Here is a 19,520-nt window from a genome sequence, read left to right as displayed (position 1 = left end):
ACCACAGCAGACAATTTCAGGCAGTTTCAGGATTCCTACAAGATAGTGGCCACTTCGCTAGACATCTCTCTGGAAGAGGTCCAGGAGTCTCACCATAAGCTAGTGGACATACTACACACATCCACTTCATCCAATATCACCCTTCCCATGAACAATGCAATTATGGACTCTGTGAAGTCGCTTTGGCAAACACCAGCAATGATTGCACTTACCTGTAAAAGGTCTGATAAGAAGTATTACGTGCCGGCCAAGGGCACTGACTTCCTTTCTTCACATTCAAAACCGAATTCGCTGGTTATTGATGCGGTGAGTGAATGGAGTAAGCTATCATATGGGATGTCTCTATAGTATTGTTAAGACTGGAAACAGCTCGATCTGTTGGGCCGCAAACCATACTTGGCTGCGACCTTACAATTGAGAATTGCCAACTGTGAGGCCCTACTGGCGAAGTATGATCACAATAATTACACAAGTCTCTCAGAATTTATAAACTTGATTCCAGAAGACTAAAGGATCAGTACAAAGCACTCATCACAGAGGCCCATCTTATCACCAGAACAGGGCTACAAGCTGCCCTTGACTCCACTGATTCCACAGTGAGATCCATAGCAACAGGAGAGCCTCCTAATTTCATCTGTCTGGTTTCCCAAAGCCAGTGCAGACCACTGTAGAATACTTACTGTTCAAAGGCGCCTAATTCGTCACAGACAAAATGGACAAGTTATTGCATACCCTGAAGTTTTCCGAAATTACATACAGACAGTAGACAATCCAGACTACACTCCTTGGGCATCTGCAGGGTTCTTGCCTTTTATATTGATAGAACAAAATCTGTTTGTAAGTCTCCGAAATTATTCATTTCCATCACCGAACAATCCAAGGGGCATGCCGTTTCCAAACAATGCCTATCCAAATGGATATCAGCCTGTATCAAACTCTATCTCTAGTATGAACAACAACCCCCCACGGGGCTCCGTACGCACTCTACTAGGAGTCTCTCAGCCTCCATAGCATTTCTCAATAACATCCTTATTGCAATCCTACAGATTTCTGCAACCTGGACCTCACCACACACTTTTATACAATACTGTGTTGCAACAACACGCGTCTTCTGATACCCTCTTTGGTCACACTGTGCTTTCATGTACTATGATTTCAACTCCAGAGGCACTGCTCTGAAGTCATTTAAAGTAGAGCACCCACAGCGACACCACTTGAAAAAGAAGAAGAGAAAGTTACTCACCTTGTGCACTAACAAAGGTTCTTTGAGATGTGTGTCCTTGTGGGTGCTTCATTACCCACCCTCCTCCCCTCTGCTTTGGAATTCTATCAAATACAGACTCTGCAGTAGAGAAGGACTGGGGAGTGGGGGTTGATGGCACAGCACCAGTTAACTGCCTGAAATGGCACGAGACGGGGACTGCGTGTGTGTGGCCCAGCGGGGGCACTGCTACCTTAAATCTCCAGCTACGAGCAGAGGGGCGCGAGAACACCTAAAGTGGAGCACCCACAGGGATACGCATCTCGAAGAATCTCCATTACTGCATCCACAGGGCAGAGTCGATGCATGGGTGGGGCATGCAGAGTCAGCCCTCTTCTCACTCCCTCCCCGATTTCTGCCCAGCAGGATTGGTGGGGCCAGGCCCCAGCTCCCCACCCTGGGGAGGGAGGAGAGCCCTGCAGGGAGGCACTGACTGACAGGCTGGCTCTGCATCCTGAGCCTGCACCGGTCGCCCTGCCACTGTGACAAGGAGCACAACATTGCTCCCCAGCTAGAGTGTGAGCCCACAGGTACCCCTTCCAGACCAGCCCTCCTGGTACACACACACATCTCTCCAGCACTCTCCCCACTTTGTTTCAGTAAATAGATTGGGATGCTTTGGGGCTAGTTTTTAAAGTGACTTTGGGCTATTAATGCAGTATAAATCTGGCAACCCTGGTGCTAGCCCCTGAGACACCTGACTCCACAAAGTGCAGGACATAGGCTGGGAGTTGGCTGCTGCGGAGACTCGCTGCCCACTTCTCCCCTCCTCACTGGCCTGGGCTCAGCAAAACTGCCACGGAGCTTTCCGTGGGTGGGCAGGGCACAGAAGCAGAATGTAGGGCTCCCTGGTCATGCTGCAGAGCAGACAGCACTTGCACCTGCTAGCCGCAGTATCCACAGTGCCTCTCCCCTGCTCCTCTCTTGCACACAGCTGGCTCCTGCCCCCTTCATCCCACTACACAGCTGGCACTAGCCCTCAGTGCCCCATATCTGTCCCCCACCTCCCCTGTGGAGCTGGCTCTAGCCCTCAGTATTACAATACAATACAATATTTTTGTATTAATATAATGCATATCTGAAATTTCTGAAAAAAACAGCTTTGAAAATCCAAAATTACCGTTTTCTCATTGCTGGAAAACATTGGCCCTAGATATAAGCAACTGGAAAAGGTCTATTAGAATGGAAATAGCCAAACATCTTTACCTGTAGTGATCACTACACACTCCAGCTTTAATACATAAATATAATAAAAACACAGAATGAAATAAAATAGTCTGAATTGACATGTTTTCTCAGTGTATTGTGAGGTAAGCGATAAAGATATTGTTCTCAATATTGAATAATAGTGGTGGTGTGGATAAGATCAATATTCATAGGTTTTAAGTCCGGAAGGGACCATTATGATGATTTGTTACACAGGAGGTTAGACTAGGCCATAGAACTTTACCCAGTAATTCCTGCATCAAGGCTGTAACTTCTGCTTGAGCTATTGCAAGCTTTTAGAAAAGCTATCTAATATTTATTTAAATACGTCGTCATTGAAATCTGTTTTAATATGCTTCAGGAATCTCCATCAAACTGTTGTACCATAGTACTTAATGTTCTAGTATATAAATTAATCTTCAGTTAATTCAGAGAACCAATCCTCAGTTTATGGTACACAATAAAAATTCATTTGCACCATAATAACCTCTTACCACAAGATAAGGCTCTGGGCTGCCACTTAAATTGCATTGCAGTAGATGAGGGTGAATGGTCAAGGACAGTTAATAGTGCATTTCAGGGGAAATGAAAATTCAGATCAAATTAATCTTATGTAAACATTGATTTTTGGAGGGTCGTGACCTCAGTGATACCAACACGAAACTTAACAATGGTTAGGCTGCTAGAGTACGACGACTACTGCCCATCATGCTGACCACTATTATCTCAAGTTCACATGTACTCCCCGTCCCTATCCATCTGTTTCTTGTTTTATACATAGATTGTAAGCGACTTGGGGCAGAGACTTCTGTGTTTGTACAGCAGCTGACACAGAGGGGTCCTGGTCATTGATGAGGCCTTCTGAGCACTATAGCAATACAAATAACGAGTGGTAGTATTAGAGCGAGGTTGATTACATCTCAGGTACTGACATTTGCTCATAAGTGACATCTCTTCACCATCTGCAGAGTCAGTATTATCAGTATATGCAGTGTGTTGGGTGTTGACATCCCTCCTGGGCCTACAGAGGTGGAAATGTGCTGGAGGCAACATACTGAACCATTGGGGACTGATTCATGGCATCTTCTAGCAGTCCCCCTCCAATCAGTAAAGGGAGTGCGGATTGTTTTGCGCACATTTGTATTGAGGCAGAACTGTCAGTCACACAGCACTTATTCACTGCTGTACTGAAAACCTGTTTTTCCCCATTCTTAGGTTCTCCTTCATGATCTTGCCTGCACAGAGCCATACTGCAGGAGTTGTGTGCCTCACCATGGCACCTTTTTAGAAAGTAGTTGGCAGTTCAGGGTATATATGTGCTCCTTTAGCCTTGTATTCTATTGTGCAGGGGTATGAATACTGCATCCCTTGCAAGCAGTCCCTCAGTTCCTCTCATTGCCATCTAAAGCATTCATAAATTGTATGTAAAAGTAGAAGGGTTGTTTTGGTAGTTTTAAAAACTTTATAGTTTTGATTTTATTGCAATTTTCTTTTTCTGACTATGGCCCCTATTAGCATAGCAGCAGAGCACCTCAAATCGTGAATGTATTTACCCTCACAATACCTCTGTGAAGTAGGGTAGTATGATCATCCCCATTGTACAGATGGGGAACTGAGGCACAGAGAAGCTAAATGCCATGGCCAAGGTCATCCAGGAAGTCTGCTTCCTGTACATTTCCAAAGTCCCAGACTAGTGCCCCAGTCCCTAACTACCGATCATCTTTCTCTGGGACAACACTTCTTCCAACAGAAGGATTGGATTTTGTACCCAGCGCCCAAACTGCTTCACCTGACAACATGACAGGTTTCTAGGTCAAGGTTACTTTCTTCTGTTGGAGTGTGAAGAGTCCAGACCCTTTTCACTAGGAAGTGTTACACTTCTAAGTGTAATTGGTGTTGAAGATACTTCCTTTTATTTGATGTCTTGGCAACAGTTATGGCTATTTCTGCATACAGTGTTTCTAAGAAGGGGGTGGCTTTTTCCATTCCCTGGCGTAACAAGCTAAAGGATCTTATAGTTGTGATGCTTCCTATCTGGAAGCCTGCTGATCTCTGACTTGAATTTGGTTTCCACTAAAATTACCAAGAGTCTTTCTGAGTCCATAGGATCTTGCTCTTTCTACCCCTTTTCCCCTTGTCTTAGGACTGTCTGCTTAGCCAGGAGAGTCTTGGAGCTGGATTCTGATGGTAGTCCTACCCTGTATAATCTTCAGGTCTGTCTCAAGGCCTGCATTTTTCCAGATCCCCATAACCATACTGAGGGAAGTGAAGTCACTTTCTGTGGATATCAAAATTTCTGTCCCTTGTTAGGAAGCCTAGCAGTCCGTGGCCTCTGGAAGGCTAAAGATCAGGCCATCTCAACTGAAGGACTGTCTTAAGTGCATAAAACTGTGCATGTGCTCCTGTTAGAAGCTGGCTACATCTTGTATCTGACTTCCCAGGGCTCATTCACTAGGGAGTATGGCTGCTTCAGTGGCAAGTATCCACAATATGCCCTTAACAGAAACCTTATGGGATTCCTCTCCGAAATTCTTTCCACGCCTTCACAAATGGGGATTCTCTCAATCTTGTGTTCGGAGCAGATGCTTGTTTTGGGAGGGGGCAGTGCTTTGATTGTCATTCAGTTAGCAGTGCTCCTTAGCCTACCTCCTTAGAACTGCCTGAAAAATTCAGGGAAAAAGGAACACTGGACTATTTTTTTTCCATTTTAAAATGAACTGTAGAGCTGGTTAAACTTTTTCAAATTTTGAAATTTCCATTTTAAAAAAAATTTAAAATTTCCATGAAATGTTTTCCTTTCCTCAACCTGCTGTCCTTCTCCGGAGCGCATACTACCTAGTGTCCTGTAGCGTGTCCTGGGCAGGCAATTTCAAAGGACAGAAGAGGGGCTACCTTCTGCAGAGTTTAGGGTGTGTTCCCTCCACAGAGCCATAATGACTTCTCTTGTGCTTCAGAAGTTAAGGGTTCTGGAGGTAGAGAAGAACTGAGCAATGCTTGGGGTTGGAATATTTATACCTAAACTTGTTACAGCTGTGTTGATCCCAGGATATTTGAGCGTAGTAATACTTTCATTGGGACCAACTTCTGTTGGTGAGAAAAACAAGCTTTTGAGCCTCCACAGTCCACTTCCTCGGGTGACCTGATGATAAGCTTTCTGTAAGTTTGAAAGTTTGTCTCTTTCACCAACAGAAGTTGGTCTAATAAAAGAAATTACCTCACCCATCTTGTCTGTCCAAGTAACTGCTTAAAATGGTTGTGTAACCATGTAGTTAGGCATGTGGTTCTGAGGCGGCAATACGTATGAAGAATAGAAAGTACTGGGGTAAGTAACCCCTACCCCTTCTTGTATTTCAGTCAGAAGTCCTGCCTGATCCTGCGAGATGCGGAGCACCTTCAACTCCCCTTATCTTCATCTGAAGTGAAGGGTACTCAGCACCTTTCAGGTTTTGCCTGTGATATCCAAGCTCTGAAATAAATCTCAATTCTTGAGTGGAAGCACCTCTTTTACCACATTAGGGTTATATAAGAAATCAATGCATTCTGAGGCAAGTGGTACATTTCCTTTGAATGCCACTTCTAGTGAACAACAAAACTATTCTAAATTAAAGGAATATTGAGGTTAGAAGCAGAATTGTAAAATTGTAAATGTGGTCTCTTCTTTTCTTTTACAGATGCTTCAGGCATGCTCAGTCCAACACTTACCAGTACCATACGCAGCATTCCCACCCCTTATTTCTAGTGATCCATTTCTTTTGCATCCTCCTCACCTCTCTCCGCACCATCCTCCTCACCTGCCACCGCCAGGCCAGTTCGTTCCCTTCCAAACACAACAGTCACGGTCGGTATGTATCATATTTTACTAACTAACTTTCCTAGAATATTTGCGGTGGTCATTCAGCTGGCTTTATGGTAGGGTAAAGTGGGTGCACCTGACACTCAGTAACTCTTACAGGTTTTTGATGCAAAAGTCCATGGCCCATGAGAATCTGATACAAGAAATTACAATCACCTTTGTCTTATTAGTATTTTTCAGTCCACATACTCTTGTTCCTCCTCTGCTCCAGTCAGTAGAGCCTAAAGTAATGTTCACCTTTTTCATATATTTCCTGCTGCTTCTACAGTTGTGTTTTCTCTCCTGAGACCAGAAGAGAAAGTCTAGTGGTCTTGGTGGAACAGAATCACAAGTTGCTTCCTAGAAAGAAATAGGAGAATGTGAGGAGTAAATTGCCCTTTCTCCTCTCCTTGCCTCCATCCAGTTACCTCAGACAGATATTTTTTAAATTGCGAATTTTGACGGACAAAGGAAAAAAGCATAGTGCCTTGTGTCCTGGAAAATGCATTCCAGAGAATCTAGATATTTTTTGGAGAAGGTTATGGAGCCCTTCCACTCAGGGAAAGCTTAGTGGAGCGGGAAACAGCTCCATGATAGGGGTCCATACAGAAGTGGAGCTTAGGTAACCTTACTTTACATATTTCATCTAACAAAAAGTGAAACTTCATAATCCCCATTTATTATCTGTTTGGAGATTGCGGACAGTCATCTGTATCCTCCTAAATGTATGTTTTACTGGCACTTGAGAAGATGCCAGTAGCTGATTAATACATACATACAAAAGAACAGTTTCAATATGATTAAGTGCTCAGGCCTATGCATGCCCCTTAGGGCTGAACCCCTGAGTCAGGTGTGGTTTTACACTAAGATCAGGTGACTCCAGCATGGTGGGGGTTGACACCTCCTGTGCCAGGCCCATAAGGTTACAGTGATGAGTCCTGTAGAAATGCCTACAGTTTAAAATTTTGTTCAGCAGAACAGGGGACAGAAATTCCCATTCCCTTTGTTTCTACCCAGTGGTTTCCTCTGCTGTGTTTCGTGAAGTGGGTGGCAATATTTACCTGCAACCAGGAAGTAAAGGGGCGGTTATTGAGACAGTAGGGGTTTAAGGATTTTAAAAATTTTGAGACCAAGATTGATCTGATCTTTGGGCTGACCTTTCTTAATAATAGACGTAATATATAATATAGCAATGCTTAAGATTAGCATATCTAGTCTCAACTGCTGTTATGTGCTATTTATGAATTCCTCTTAAAATTGTCTTTTGAGCTGGAACTTATGCTGCTGCTTCTCTGCCCAGAAATAATTTAAAACAGAACTGAAAATCTGTTGAATTTAGTACCAGAGTGTTTGTAGGAGGATGGATAAAGTGAGGGGTGCCTCCTACTCTCTACTGTTTCACTTACGGTCCTTTACTTTGCTGTTGGTGCCAGAGAGATCCACCTAAGGAGATTTATTGCCCTTTTATAGACAAATGATTGACTGGCTTCTGAAGTTAAATGCAGCAAAGTATCACTGCAGAGCTGATATTAGTGTTTTTCTAATGAAATAGTGTCACAAACAAAGCTCACTATTATGAGGATTATTGACTCTTATGATAGAACTTATATACAGTCATTGGGTGTAATGACTTGGGCACCCCAAGGGAGGATTGTGGTGCCCAAGTGCAAGAGGGGAACGGAAGCTTCTTATTTAACAGGTGATCTCTCTGCCACTAGGTAAAGAGAGTGTTTGTTTTTAAAATGCCTTGTGTAAAAGCGATACATGATTGACATGGCTGTGAAAGCAACCAAGACAAGGCAGACGCTCAGTACAATGTATCCATACCCTGCGTTTTAGTGGCGGGGGAGCAGGCTTCAGTGGAGGAGGGTGGAGGGAGGATAACAGTTCTAACTTCACGTGCAAACAATGAACATTCCCATAGGAGACATTTTTAACGTGCTCAGGCTTGTAGCAGAAGCTGAAGGCACCTGGAAATATGTAGATAATGGATTCTATAAGGAAATAGCAGAGAACTGGAACCATTTTTGAGATAATCTGTGGATTAGGCACTTCTTTGTATTAAAGGAGTAGGCAGTTAAGATACTGCTCACCAATATGTAGTCTGCTGATTCAGAGGATCAGTATTAAAGTACTCCTGGATTCCAGTAGTGATTTTACTTCAGATCTGTTTATTTTAGATACTTATCTGGCCCCCATAGCACCTCCCATTCTTCGATGTATTCATTGTCACAGGCTCCCCATGAAGTAGGGGGAAGTGCAGTTATTCCCATTTTATAGCTAGGGAGCCAAAGCACGTGTAGACAAAGTGACTTTCTCCCAGGTCATATAGGGTCTCTGTTGGAGTAAAGAGTTGACCATGGTTCTCGTGAGTCCCAAACTCGCATCCTAACCATCTATCCACTCTTAAGTCCTCTTACTGTCGTGGAATATTTTATTGAAGAACTTGCACTGACTGAAATGTCTGTGTATTTCTGTGTACCCTTGTGATTTTCTGTGTACCTTCGTGATCATCTATGGTTGCTGATTTCAAGGGGTTATTTTTACTATAGACTAGGGGTTCCCACCTATTTACCATTGTGGGCTACATATGCAGCTCTCCGTGTTGTATGCCGCATCCACACGACGATGTCGTGTGGGCCGCAGCTGTGTGCTGATTGTGCCGCAGTTGAGAACCATTGGTATAAACTGTGGCCAGAAGGACAAAAGAACTCTGAGCCGCTTGCTAAAAGTCTTTCATTTGATGTTTCACAGCTAGTTTCATGAGGAGAGCAGGCTGCTGCTCACATTCTTAGGGAATTGCAGTAACTTCCATGTTTAATTTCCAGTTTGCAGATGTCCTGGCCTCTGAGTGTGCCTAGCTGGGAAATGTTGCTATATACTAGATAAGGGGTTCCCAAACTGTGGGTACGTGAGACATCTCGGAGGAGGCGGTACATGGGAGAAACTGCGTAATGGCGGGTTTTATTAATTTTATTTTTTGCATTTTCATAATAGGCTACTCAGATAAAGCTTAAAACTCTTGGAATTTGTTATATAAAATATGGTAGTTAATTTACTTCAGGATGTATGTACGAGAACGCAGATACAGAGATGCTAACAGAGTCCTCACCGTACATTTGCCCAGAAACTGTCCATCTAACTGAGCTCAGAACTTAGTTTTTTTTCATTTGTATACATTGCACTATATCTGTATGTAACAGTGAGATAAGGACAGATGACTGAAGACAGCGTTAAGAAGAACGCACAAAGTATCAGTGATGACAAGGGTAGAGGCACGTGGGTGTTTGGTAGATCTGCAAGGTGGTACATCATAAGAAATGTATGGGAACCTCGGTACTAGATCCTTATTTAAGCCCTTGAGGGATAGAGAAATGGTTGTTTTTCCACTAGTGTTGATGACAGAAGCCATGGATCCGATCAGTTACATTTCTTCTGTAAAAAGATGACAGCAACAAGGGAACACGAAGCTGTAAGTTTGTCTCATCTGTGGGGAAAAATTAACTATCCTAAATACAGCAAATGCTATTTCTTCCTAGCCACTTCAAAGGATAGAGAACGAAGTAGAACTTCTTGGAGAACACCTTCCGGTAGGAGGTTTTACCTACCCTCCCTCAGCCCATCCACCAACATTGACTCCCTCAGCCCCTCTCCAGTTCTTAACGCATGACCCTTTACACCAGGAGGTGTCATTTGGAGTAGTAAGTATTACTTTCAGCACTTCCCTCTTCCTCATGCTGTGCTTCTCAATTCATCAGTACCCTGGCATGGGTTACTATTGTACATCACAATCGTTTTATTAAAAAAATAAAACCAAAAAACAGATTACTGAGTAAAATTTTGTTAGAGGCTATCACTGCATAATGAAATTTGTTTAATCTCCATGTCTGAACAAGTCAAAGGTAATTTATTAGTGACATCATTTAATGGTTTCTGATGAACATAACCTGTAGAGAGCCTGTCATTCCAGTTGCTTAGAAAAGGTTTTCTGTTCCAGCACAATCTGCTACTTCTACAACAGGAACTATACAACCATAGTGTTGAAATGCTGCATTTGTTTTGTAATGAATTTCTATGACACTTAAGGTATGTCTGCACTGCAGTTGGGAGTGTGCTTCCCAGCTCGGAGAGACAGACACATGCTAACATGCTTAAAATAGCAGTGCAGTTGGAGTAGTCTGGGCAACAGCTCAAGCTTGCTGCCCAAATACGTACCCAGGTGCTCCAGATGGATTTGTACCTGAGCTGTTGCATATGCTGCTGTGGTTACACTGCTATTTTTAGCATGTTAGCTGAAGTAGAACTAGCATGTGTCTATCTGCCTGAGCTGGGAAGTGCACTCTGAGTTGCAGTGAAGACATGCCCTGATTGGTTCAGTTGGGTATGGACATGTTGTACAGCAGGGTGCACAAAAAAACATTTTTCAAGTTAAATCATGTTGCTAGTTCATTACTTCCCGTTTTATCCTCTTGAATTGCTGCTGTCAGTCACCTTATGCTTGTTTCTTTAGTTTTCTGGTTGTGAGGTAAAATTTGAAATTTGTTAAAAGAAAATTTTCCTGCTAAGAAGTTTCACACTTACAATGTTTACCTGTACTGAAAAAGGCAAGTCCATGGCCTCGCTAATATCTTTATTCTGAGACCAAGTCAAACATAAATTGATAAGTAAATAGTCCATGCTACATTCACAACCACTCCCATCTTTCAATATGTCAAACATCCAGTAGTTAAGAAAGCTGAAATGCTTTGGCCAAGTTATACTCCTCTGTCAGAGTTTGAAGTCTGAAGTCAATTGGAGTTATGTTCTTAAGTCACATAAATGCTTTTGAAAAACCTTGGATGCCTAAAATGGGCTTAGTAGCCTAATTTTGAAAGTGTGAACTTTTTATACACAAGGGCCAAAATCACTTTGTTAATGTATTGAAAGTGTAAATAATTTTTCACTGTTAGTACTGAGCAGTTTTGTTTTGAAATAACATTTTAATAAAAACACAATTTTAACGTCCTGATCCTGCAACTACATCTGCACATATTTCACATAAGTAGTTTCATTGAAGTCAAAGGACTATTCGTTGAAGTTACATATTTTTGTAAGTTTGCGGCATCAGGGCCTTCATTTTCAGTGTCTTTTTACCTGTAGTGCCTTGATTTAATTTGCTACACCCTGTTGCCCATCCTACTTCATTTATGTGTGTTGGGGGGAAATAGGGTTTTCTCAAGTACAAAGTTCAGCTTTTAAAAGTTGAGTAGGAGGGATGGGAGCAGGGTGAGTGTTTCCGGTTTAGCAAATTATAAAGTATCAGTTCTCCATGAGGCTTTAGATTTGTTGATTTGTACTATTTTGGGACAGAAAAGAGTAATCTTTGAAGCTTTATGAAAAATGATAAATGACTCCTAAACGTTAAAATGTATCCAGGATTTTTCATCCTGATTTATTGAAAAGTTAGTTTGCTGCTGCTTATGTGAAATAGAAAAGAAAATGAAGTATTAAAAAGTAATTAGTCAATGGTGAGTGGCTCCATTTCTGTTTTTCTTGTATGCATTAACTTAGAAATAAGAGTAAATAAAGACACACACAACCCATTTTGATAGTGTTGGTAGCTGTGCTTGGTACTAGGGAGTAAAATTAAAGCTTATTGTTTTGGAGTAGAAGTTAAGTTTTTTTGAGGTGAAGTGTTTGTGGGAAAGAATGAGAGAGTGCTATTATGTGTCAGTTTTATGTATAAAACTGTCATAAATTCTGGGTTTTATGTATGTGTATATATTTATATAATTTGTTTGAAATAATTTCTCAGTTAAAAAAAGAGGATCAGGTATTTTAGGGCCTTCTACTAATTGTAGTTCATTTGCATGGATGGCACAAACATGAAGGATGACTGACAAGGTGCCGCCAAAATCCTTTAGTGATCTTTCCTTTCAATGAATGAATTATTTGATACTCTTTTAAATGTCACTTCAAAATAGGTGGCAAAATTTTACCATTTGCCCCATTTTCATAGCAGATTAAGAAATGTTAGCACAAGGATACCGAGGACTAGCTTACTCCCATTCGGGAATAAACTATATTGTAAGTAGTGGCCTACTAAATTCACAGCCATGAAAAACACGTCGCCACTGACTGTGAAATCTGATCTCCCCCGTGAAATCTGGCTATTGTAGGGGAAGGGCAGGGCTCCAACTGCTAATCCTGGCCTGGCTGGGGAGGGACAGGACTTCCTCTTCCCCTGCAGAGACTGCTTCAAGAGTTGGGTCAGACCCACCTTTGGGAAACTGCTTTCAGGAAACTCTGCAGCTGCTGGCTGGGACAGCCCCTGACCCGGGCAGGAGGCCACAGATCCAGCTGTCAGCCCCTGACCCGGGCAGGAGGCCACAGATCCAGCTGTCAGCCCCCAACTGGTAATCTGCCCCTCACTTCTGTGCTGCTGCTGGCGGTGGCACTGGCTTTAGAGCTTGGCACCCAGCGGGCTGCCCGCTATGAAGGCAGTGCCACCCCCCAGCAGCAGCGCAGAAGTAGGGTTGAGAATCCACGACCCCCTTACAGTAGCACTGCAGCTGCCCACCCCACCTCCTTTTGGGTAGGGACGCCCATGGTTATGACACTGAAACACTGAAGCTGACTGTTTTTAAAATGCTATGACTGAAATTTATCAAAATGGACTGTGAATTTGATTGCACCCTAACTGTACGGACCCTCTATACTGGTATAGCTGTGTACATCCTAAGGCTGTATCAGCAAAAACAGCGAGGAGTCCTTGTGGCACCTTAGAGACTAATCAAAATAGTTTTACTAGTACTAACCCGGTTTTTAGACCACGCCTTAGAAGGATTTTAAGGACTACTGTATTTTGCATGGGTTTCCTGTGTACTTTGTATATCTCAGCCATTTCACACAGAATGCTGGAAGCTGCATAATTAGGAATCCGTGATTATTGAAACACAACTTTGTTAAAACATTTTAATTTTATTTGTTAATGCATTTTAAAAATCAGTTCTAATAGTCCAAATTTCAGTTAATTTAAATATACTGGTAAACTGTGCAAGAAAATACTGAAGCTTTTCTTCCTCCTCACAGCCTTATCCACCCTTTATGCCTCGAAGACTCACAGGGCGCAGTAGATACCGATCCCAGCAGCCAATACCACCACCCCCTTATCATCCCAGCCTGTTACCATATGTGCTGTAAGTTTTGTGCAGCTTTTTGTAGCTTGTTAAATAACGTTTTTAATGTACTTTCATTTTTAAATGATCCATTTAACATAGGCCTTATCCTGTCCTCAGCCCAACACTGTTAATCCTGTTCCCTTTCAGGCATAGCACGTAGAAACACCTGTCATTAGTTTGCCTCAACCTTTGCATGGGAAGGGGCTTTTTTCAGCTGCCTTTCCCTTTCTTACATGTTTACCTTTCATATCCAAATTGCCCGCATTTGGGCTTTGCCCATAAGCAAAAACAGTTGAACCACTTTCAAGGATGAACAGAGTCAAACACTTGCTGCTATTTATTTATTCTTTTAAGTGTTTGCGTCCTGTTGTGAACAGTGCTAGCGCTTCAACAAGCAAGTGGTAGAAATGTGAAATTGGGCAGGGACATAGTCCCAGAGTCACTCATGGGCCTCTTCCTGATCCTGTGGAAGGCTATTGTGTTAGTCCATCTGTAGCAGTATATAAAATATACTTGCATGCTAGGCTTTTGTACTTATTTTTTGTTATGCGGGTACAGGTTACGTTCTGATATGTCCTTAGAATGGGAGAAAAACTGAAGTGTTTATACTCAGTTCAAATCCAACAGTCTTTATTCAGGGATAAGTTGCTTTACTTAGTTTGAAACAGTTTTATTGAAAAATAATGGAATACTACGTGCTGTTACTTTTCTTATTGACTGAACTGTGAATCTGTTGTAGATGCTAAATTTCTGTCCTGCTTCCAATCAGCCATTTCTTTAAGAGAGTGGGGAAGAAACAAAATTCAGGGATTATAATGAGCTTAGAAAACTGGGTAGGGCCCCTTTCTGCTGGATGAAAAGATTCCACATGCTTTGTTTGTTCTGTGGATGCTGCATCTATTTTTGAGCTGAACATGAAATGCTTGGAAAGAGAAGATGAATATTCGTATTCCTCCCTGTATCTGAAAGACAGCACTGAAAAAGAGCTCGAGTTTCAAGTCTTCTGTTGGATTCCCAAACCTCCAGTTTCTTTCACTGTGTGCACTCTGCAGTTTCAGACTCTGCTAAATTACATTAAAATAAACGATCCAATGAACTTGCCAAGTTTTAGATCAACCGTTGTTGTCAGAACTTCCCCATATGCCCTGCCCTGACTTAGCAAAGTTGAGAAATTGCTGTAGTATGAGTCCAGTGAGACCAAATTTACAGTGCTTTAGAAATCTTAACTTGTGAATTTTCCTACTCTGCTGTAAATTTTTAACTATAATGATGAATTTTCTTAATTTTTGGCATATATATTGCTTGTTTTTAATTAAAGAAAAAATCAAGAACAAAAAAATTAGCACCCCATGCTTGATCTCATTTCCCAGATGTAGAAACACCTCTGTTTTCTCCCTGGGCTAAGTTCCTGTAATATACACAAATATATGTGAAAGTGCAGTGGGACCTACTCAAAATGTTCAATTGGACCAACTTGCGCACTTAATTACATGTATTTGTGTATTGGGGAACTTAGCCTTTTTGCATTGCAGAGCCACATCAAGTTGGGGTTACTTGCCTTTGGTCATTTTTTTGTTCAGTCTGTTCGGCTTTTAAAATAGAAGCCAGAAGTTCTGTTCTGAATTTTAGTTATCATTGCAATGATGCTAGTTTCTATGGGAACATTGACTTGTAGGTATCTGAGATGTAACCTCATAAATAGCAATTGAAAATATTCTACTGTGTGTCTCGTGCTATGTCTTGGAGTTAACTTTCCTGTGAGTACCTTAACTGTTGAATTGCCTGGATTCTGAATTTTAATCTTTTACTTTAATGCATTAATTTAGCATTTCCATTTAATTTCTAAAGCATATTCATTTTAATAAGTGAACAAAATTGCAGGTGTAGAACATTGGGCATAACTTTGCTGAAAGTAAGCAAAGCGTATTGTTTTGGCTAACTGTTTAATTTTATGAATAGTAAATCCTATCCCTGATTGTTCTTCGTGCAGATCAATGCTTCCGGTGCCACCTGCAGTTGGACCAGCTTTCAGCTTCGAGTTGGATGTGGAAGATGGAGAGGTGGAAAACTATGAGGTTGGTTTATGAAGTGCAAATATGTTTGGGAGACAGTAGTTAACTTAAATGATGAATTTATACTGACTGCCATCTTTCCCTAAATCCTTTTTTGGCCTTCTAAATAAATGTAATGTCTATATGTCTGAAAACAGAATCTAGAAACAGTATGTTATGCCTGTTGTACTGGATGGTAAAAACTAATAAAAACACTTTTATTTTGTTCCTATTTCTTTTCAGAACCCTCTCAGACTACTAATCATTAATTGCTCCATTTTTTATTCTCGATTTCACTTTTTTCTTGCATTTTAATTGATTTTTAAATATTTTACAGAAGTAAGTTTTGTGCAAATAATGTCATGTAGTGCATTTTACATGACTTGCTAATTGATGTTAGCTTTACACACTAATGCTACTATTATAAGATGAATTCAGCTGAATGTGAAACATAATGCTTGCAAAATTCCATCATGCACTTCGTTGCCTTAATGTTAAGGGTACTGTCATTAGTAACAAGAATTGGAAAAAACACATACCAAGAAAGTTACAGGTTAAAAATCCTAACCTTTGAAATATGGAAATAAGGTATAAAAGTTGTGAACTGGAAGAGTATATAAATATGCAAATACCATTTCAGTTGATGCATTCTCCAGTACAAATATTGGTGTGAAAATAAAGCAGTAAACCATCATAGGGTGTGCACTTAGATGGCTTATTGTTTCAGGATGTGCATTGGTAACAACCTAATGTACAACTTGAAGTAACTTATTGCTATTAGAGTACAGCTTTGTTCTTTTTAAAACCATTCTTCTATCTCAGTCCTGGCACTTGGGTTATATAGTTCCTCCCAGCTAGCAGATAGACAGTGATACGTATTAAGCTTTTCTTTTCTCTTTCCTCTCCTTCCTCCCACTTCTCCCTTTTTCTGTTCCCCAGGAACCTCGCTGCCTTATGAGTAACAGATAGTGGCAAGACAGTTGCTTTAAGTTTTCAGTTACTTATTGAAACAGTCAAACTGCAACTCTAGTGAGGGGTTTTGTTTGCTGCTGCTTGTTTTTTTTCCAACAGAAAAAGGGCAGCTGTGCTGAGAGGGAGAAATGAAAGGGCAGTTAAAAGTTATTTTCATAGATTCACAGACTTAAATTCAGAAGAAACCATTATGGTCTAGTCTGACCTCCTGCACAGTGCAGGCCACAGAATCTCACCTACCCACTCCTGGAACAAACCGCTAACCTATGTCTGAGTTATTAAAGTCCTCAAATCATGGTTTAAAGACCTCAAGGTGCAGAGAATCCTCCAGCAAGTGACCCGTGCTCCATGCTGCAGAGGAAGGCGAAAAACCTCTAGGGCCTCTGCCAGTCTGCCCTGAAGGAAAATTCCTTTCCCGACCCCAAATACGGTGATCAGTTAGACCCTGAGCATGTGGGCAAGACTCACCAGCCAGCGCTCAGGAAAGAATTCTCTGTAGTAACTCAGATCCCACCCCATCTAACATCCCATCACAGACCATTGGGCATATTTACCTGCTAATAGTCACAGATGGGATAGCCTAATTTTGGCAATTAATTCATCATACCATCGCCTCCATAAACTTATCAGACTTAGTCTTGAAGTCAGCTATGTCTTCTACCCCCACTACACCCCTTGGAAGGCTGTTCCAGAACGTCGCTCCTCTAATGGTTAGAAACCTTCATCTAATTTCAAGTCTAAACTTCCTAGTGTCCAGTTTGTATCCATTTGTTCTTGTGTCCACATTGGTACTAAGCTTAAATAATTCCTCTACCTCCCTGATATTTATCCCTCTGATATATTTATAAAGAGCAATCATATCTCCCCTCAACCTTCTTTTGGTTAGGCTAAACAAGCCAAGCTCTTTCAGTCTCTTTTCGTAAGACAGGTTTTCCATTCCTCAGATCATCCTAGTAGCCCTTCTCTGTATCTGTTCCAGTTTGAATTCATCCTTCTTAAACATGGGAGACCAGAACTGCACACAGTATTCCAGATGAGGTCTCACCAGTGCCTTGTATAACAGTACTAACACCTCCTTTTCCCTTCCTCTGCCTCTCCTTTCCCTTGATTTATCACCTCGTTTCTGCATCCTTGCAATGGTGCAGTATTTCTAGTGTGATGTGTGCAAGCTCCTCTGAAGCAGTTGCCATGCCAGTTAAGACAGTAGGCTGGGTTCAGGAGATCCGGATTCAGCTTTGACTTCTGCCACATATTCCCTTTGTGAATTTGAGCAACTCACCTAATTTCTCTGTGCCTCAGTTACCCTGTTTCTGAAGCTGTTTGCTGCTTCCTCAGCTCACAAGGGTATTGAGGATAAATTATTTACATGGGAGAAGTGAAGTGTTTTGATATTGTGCTTCATAGCGAAGCCTGTACATGAATAAAAATATTCTACTGAAAGAGTCTGCCCAGTCCAGTGTGACTTCGTCATTCCTTGGAAGCTCTCAGCACGTAATCTCCATACCTGAACTCAGCTAGGCAAGAAGTGGGAGCCAGAGGTGGTGTCCCTTTAAACTATAGGTCAACCAGGCAGCAATATGCAGTCAGGTTAGGCAACTGTTTCCTCTGATTATTCATACTATTATTTCAGCTTTTTTCTATCTAAAACAAAATATTTATCATGCTGTGAATGCAGCTGCAGGATAGATTAAGAACTGGGTCATGAAGATTTAGATACCCTGAACAGAGCTCTCTTATGCAGTTCAAAAAGTACTTACCTGGGATCAAACTCTGAAAGGAATGTTTTCCAAGAGCCTGTAATTGTGAGAGAAGGGGCGATCAAGATTCTCAGTCCCTCTTGCTAGCACTATATTGTGGGATAGTGATAACATTTTATGTCAAAAAAATAAATACATTGCAGTTGTAGGGGAGCCAGAGCTCCTGTGAACAATGAGATTTTAAAAAGCACAAACTCCGCTTTCTGCAGGCGCTGCTGAATTTGGCAGAACGATTGGGAGAAGCCAAACCACGAGGACTGACAAAAGCAGACATTGAACAGCTTCCATCTTACAGGTTCAATCCAAACAACCACCAGTCAGAACAGACTTTGTAAGTGCATTGCTTTTGGCTCTCAGTTTAAGTTGCATTCTAGGTCATTTTGATCCTTCTAGGTTGGAGGAGTCCATAGCAGCCAGTGTTGTAACACAACTGCTTAAAATGCACATCAAATGGTATGTGCCTTTTTAAATTTTCCAGCCCAGATAATAATTACCCTGACTTTGAAAGCTCATACATTCCTACTTGAAATTTGGGGTGTTTTAAGATTTAAAATGATGAGTAGGTAAACTTGGAACATGTTTTAAAAGTTGCCCAGTTATTTATCAGTTTGCTACATTAAAGGGACATTGTCAACTTGAAATTTACCCTATATCAAAAGTGGTTTCAGGCACTGTTCCTACCTCTGAAAGCCCTTGCCAGTTTTTCTGGTTTACACATTTTCCTATTTAGTCTGTTTATCTGTTCTATTTGGAAGACCACATAAACAAAAGGAGAAAATGGTTATACATGGGAGGCAGTGAAAGTGACCATACACAAAGTGCTGTCAGATATATAAAGTAAACAAATTGGAAGGAAAAAAAAGGCCTTTTTTCAGTCTTCTAATTACAGCAGTCTTAGGTATTACTTGTAACGAGAAGTAGGGAATAGATTTTCAGGTGGAAATGTGATTGTTTTTTGCTTTAAGTTGATGTTTCAACCATGATGAATCTGTTTTAAGAAAACATATGACTGAACAGAAATATAAATTAAAGGGGGAATTTCTAAAAAGAAGTAATCTGATCCAAAGTTCACACTTTTTTGAGAAAGGGGGAAAAGTGGCAGCTCATAATTAGCCTTTTTATATATATTCATATAAAAAAAAAAAACACCTATCCTAATATTAAAACTGAATGAAAAGTACTTAAGGGGTTTTTTACACTGACTAATCTTTAGCAGCTCATTGTTAACTTTAATATCGTATGAATTACTGTAACAAAATCTTGCTTGTGCTCTTGATTGGG

At 41.2% G+C, this 19,520-nt stretch overlaps 1 protein-coding gene across 1 annotated transcript in view; it reads left to right on the top strand.

The window, feature by feature from the left end:
• The window catches only part of RNF38 (ring finger protein 38), a 101,741-nt gene that overhangs the window by 68,983 nt on the left and 13,238 nt on the right, over nucleotides 1–19,520 (top strand). The window contains exons 5-9 of the mRNA XM_032772297.1: nucleotides 6,139–6,309; nucleotides 9,839–10,000; nucleotides 13,371–13,477; nucleotides 15,450–15,534; nucleotides 18,449–18,570. Coding sequence (XP_032628188.1) covers nucleotides 6,139–6,309; nucleotides 9,839–10,000; nucleotides 13,371–13,477; nucleotides 15,450–15,534; nucleotides 18,449–18,570 — 647 coding nt within the window. The remainder of the gene's footprint in view (nucleotides 1–6,138; nucleotides 6,310–9,838; nucleotides 10,001–13,370; nucleotides 13,478–15,449; nucleotides 15,535–18,448; nucleotides 18,571–19,520) is intronic.

The sequence above is a fragment of the Chelonoidis abingdonii genome, chromosome 6, assembly GCF_003597395.2.
Source record: "Chelonoidis abingdonii isolate Lonesome George chromosome 6, CheloAbing_2.0, whole genome shotgun sequence".
NCBI lineage: Eukaryota > Metazoa > Chordata > Testudines > Testudinidae > Chelonoidis > Chelonoidis abingdonii.
Note: the sequence above shows the minus strand (reverse complement) of the source record. Positions and strands in the feature narration are given on the sequence as shown.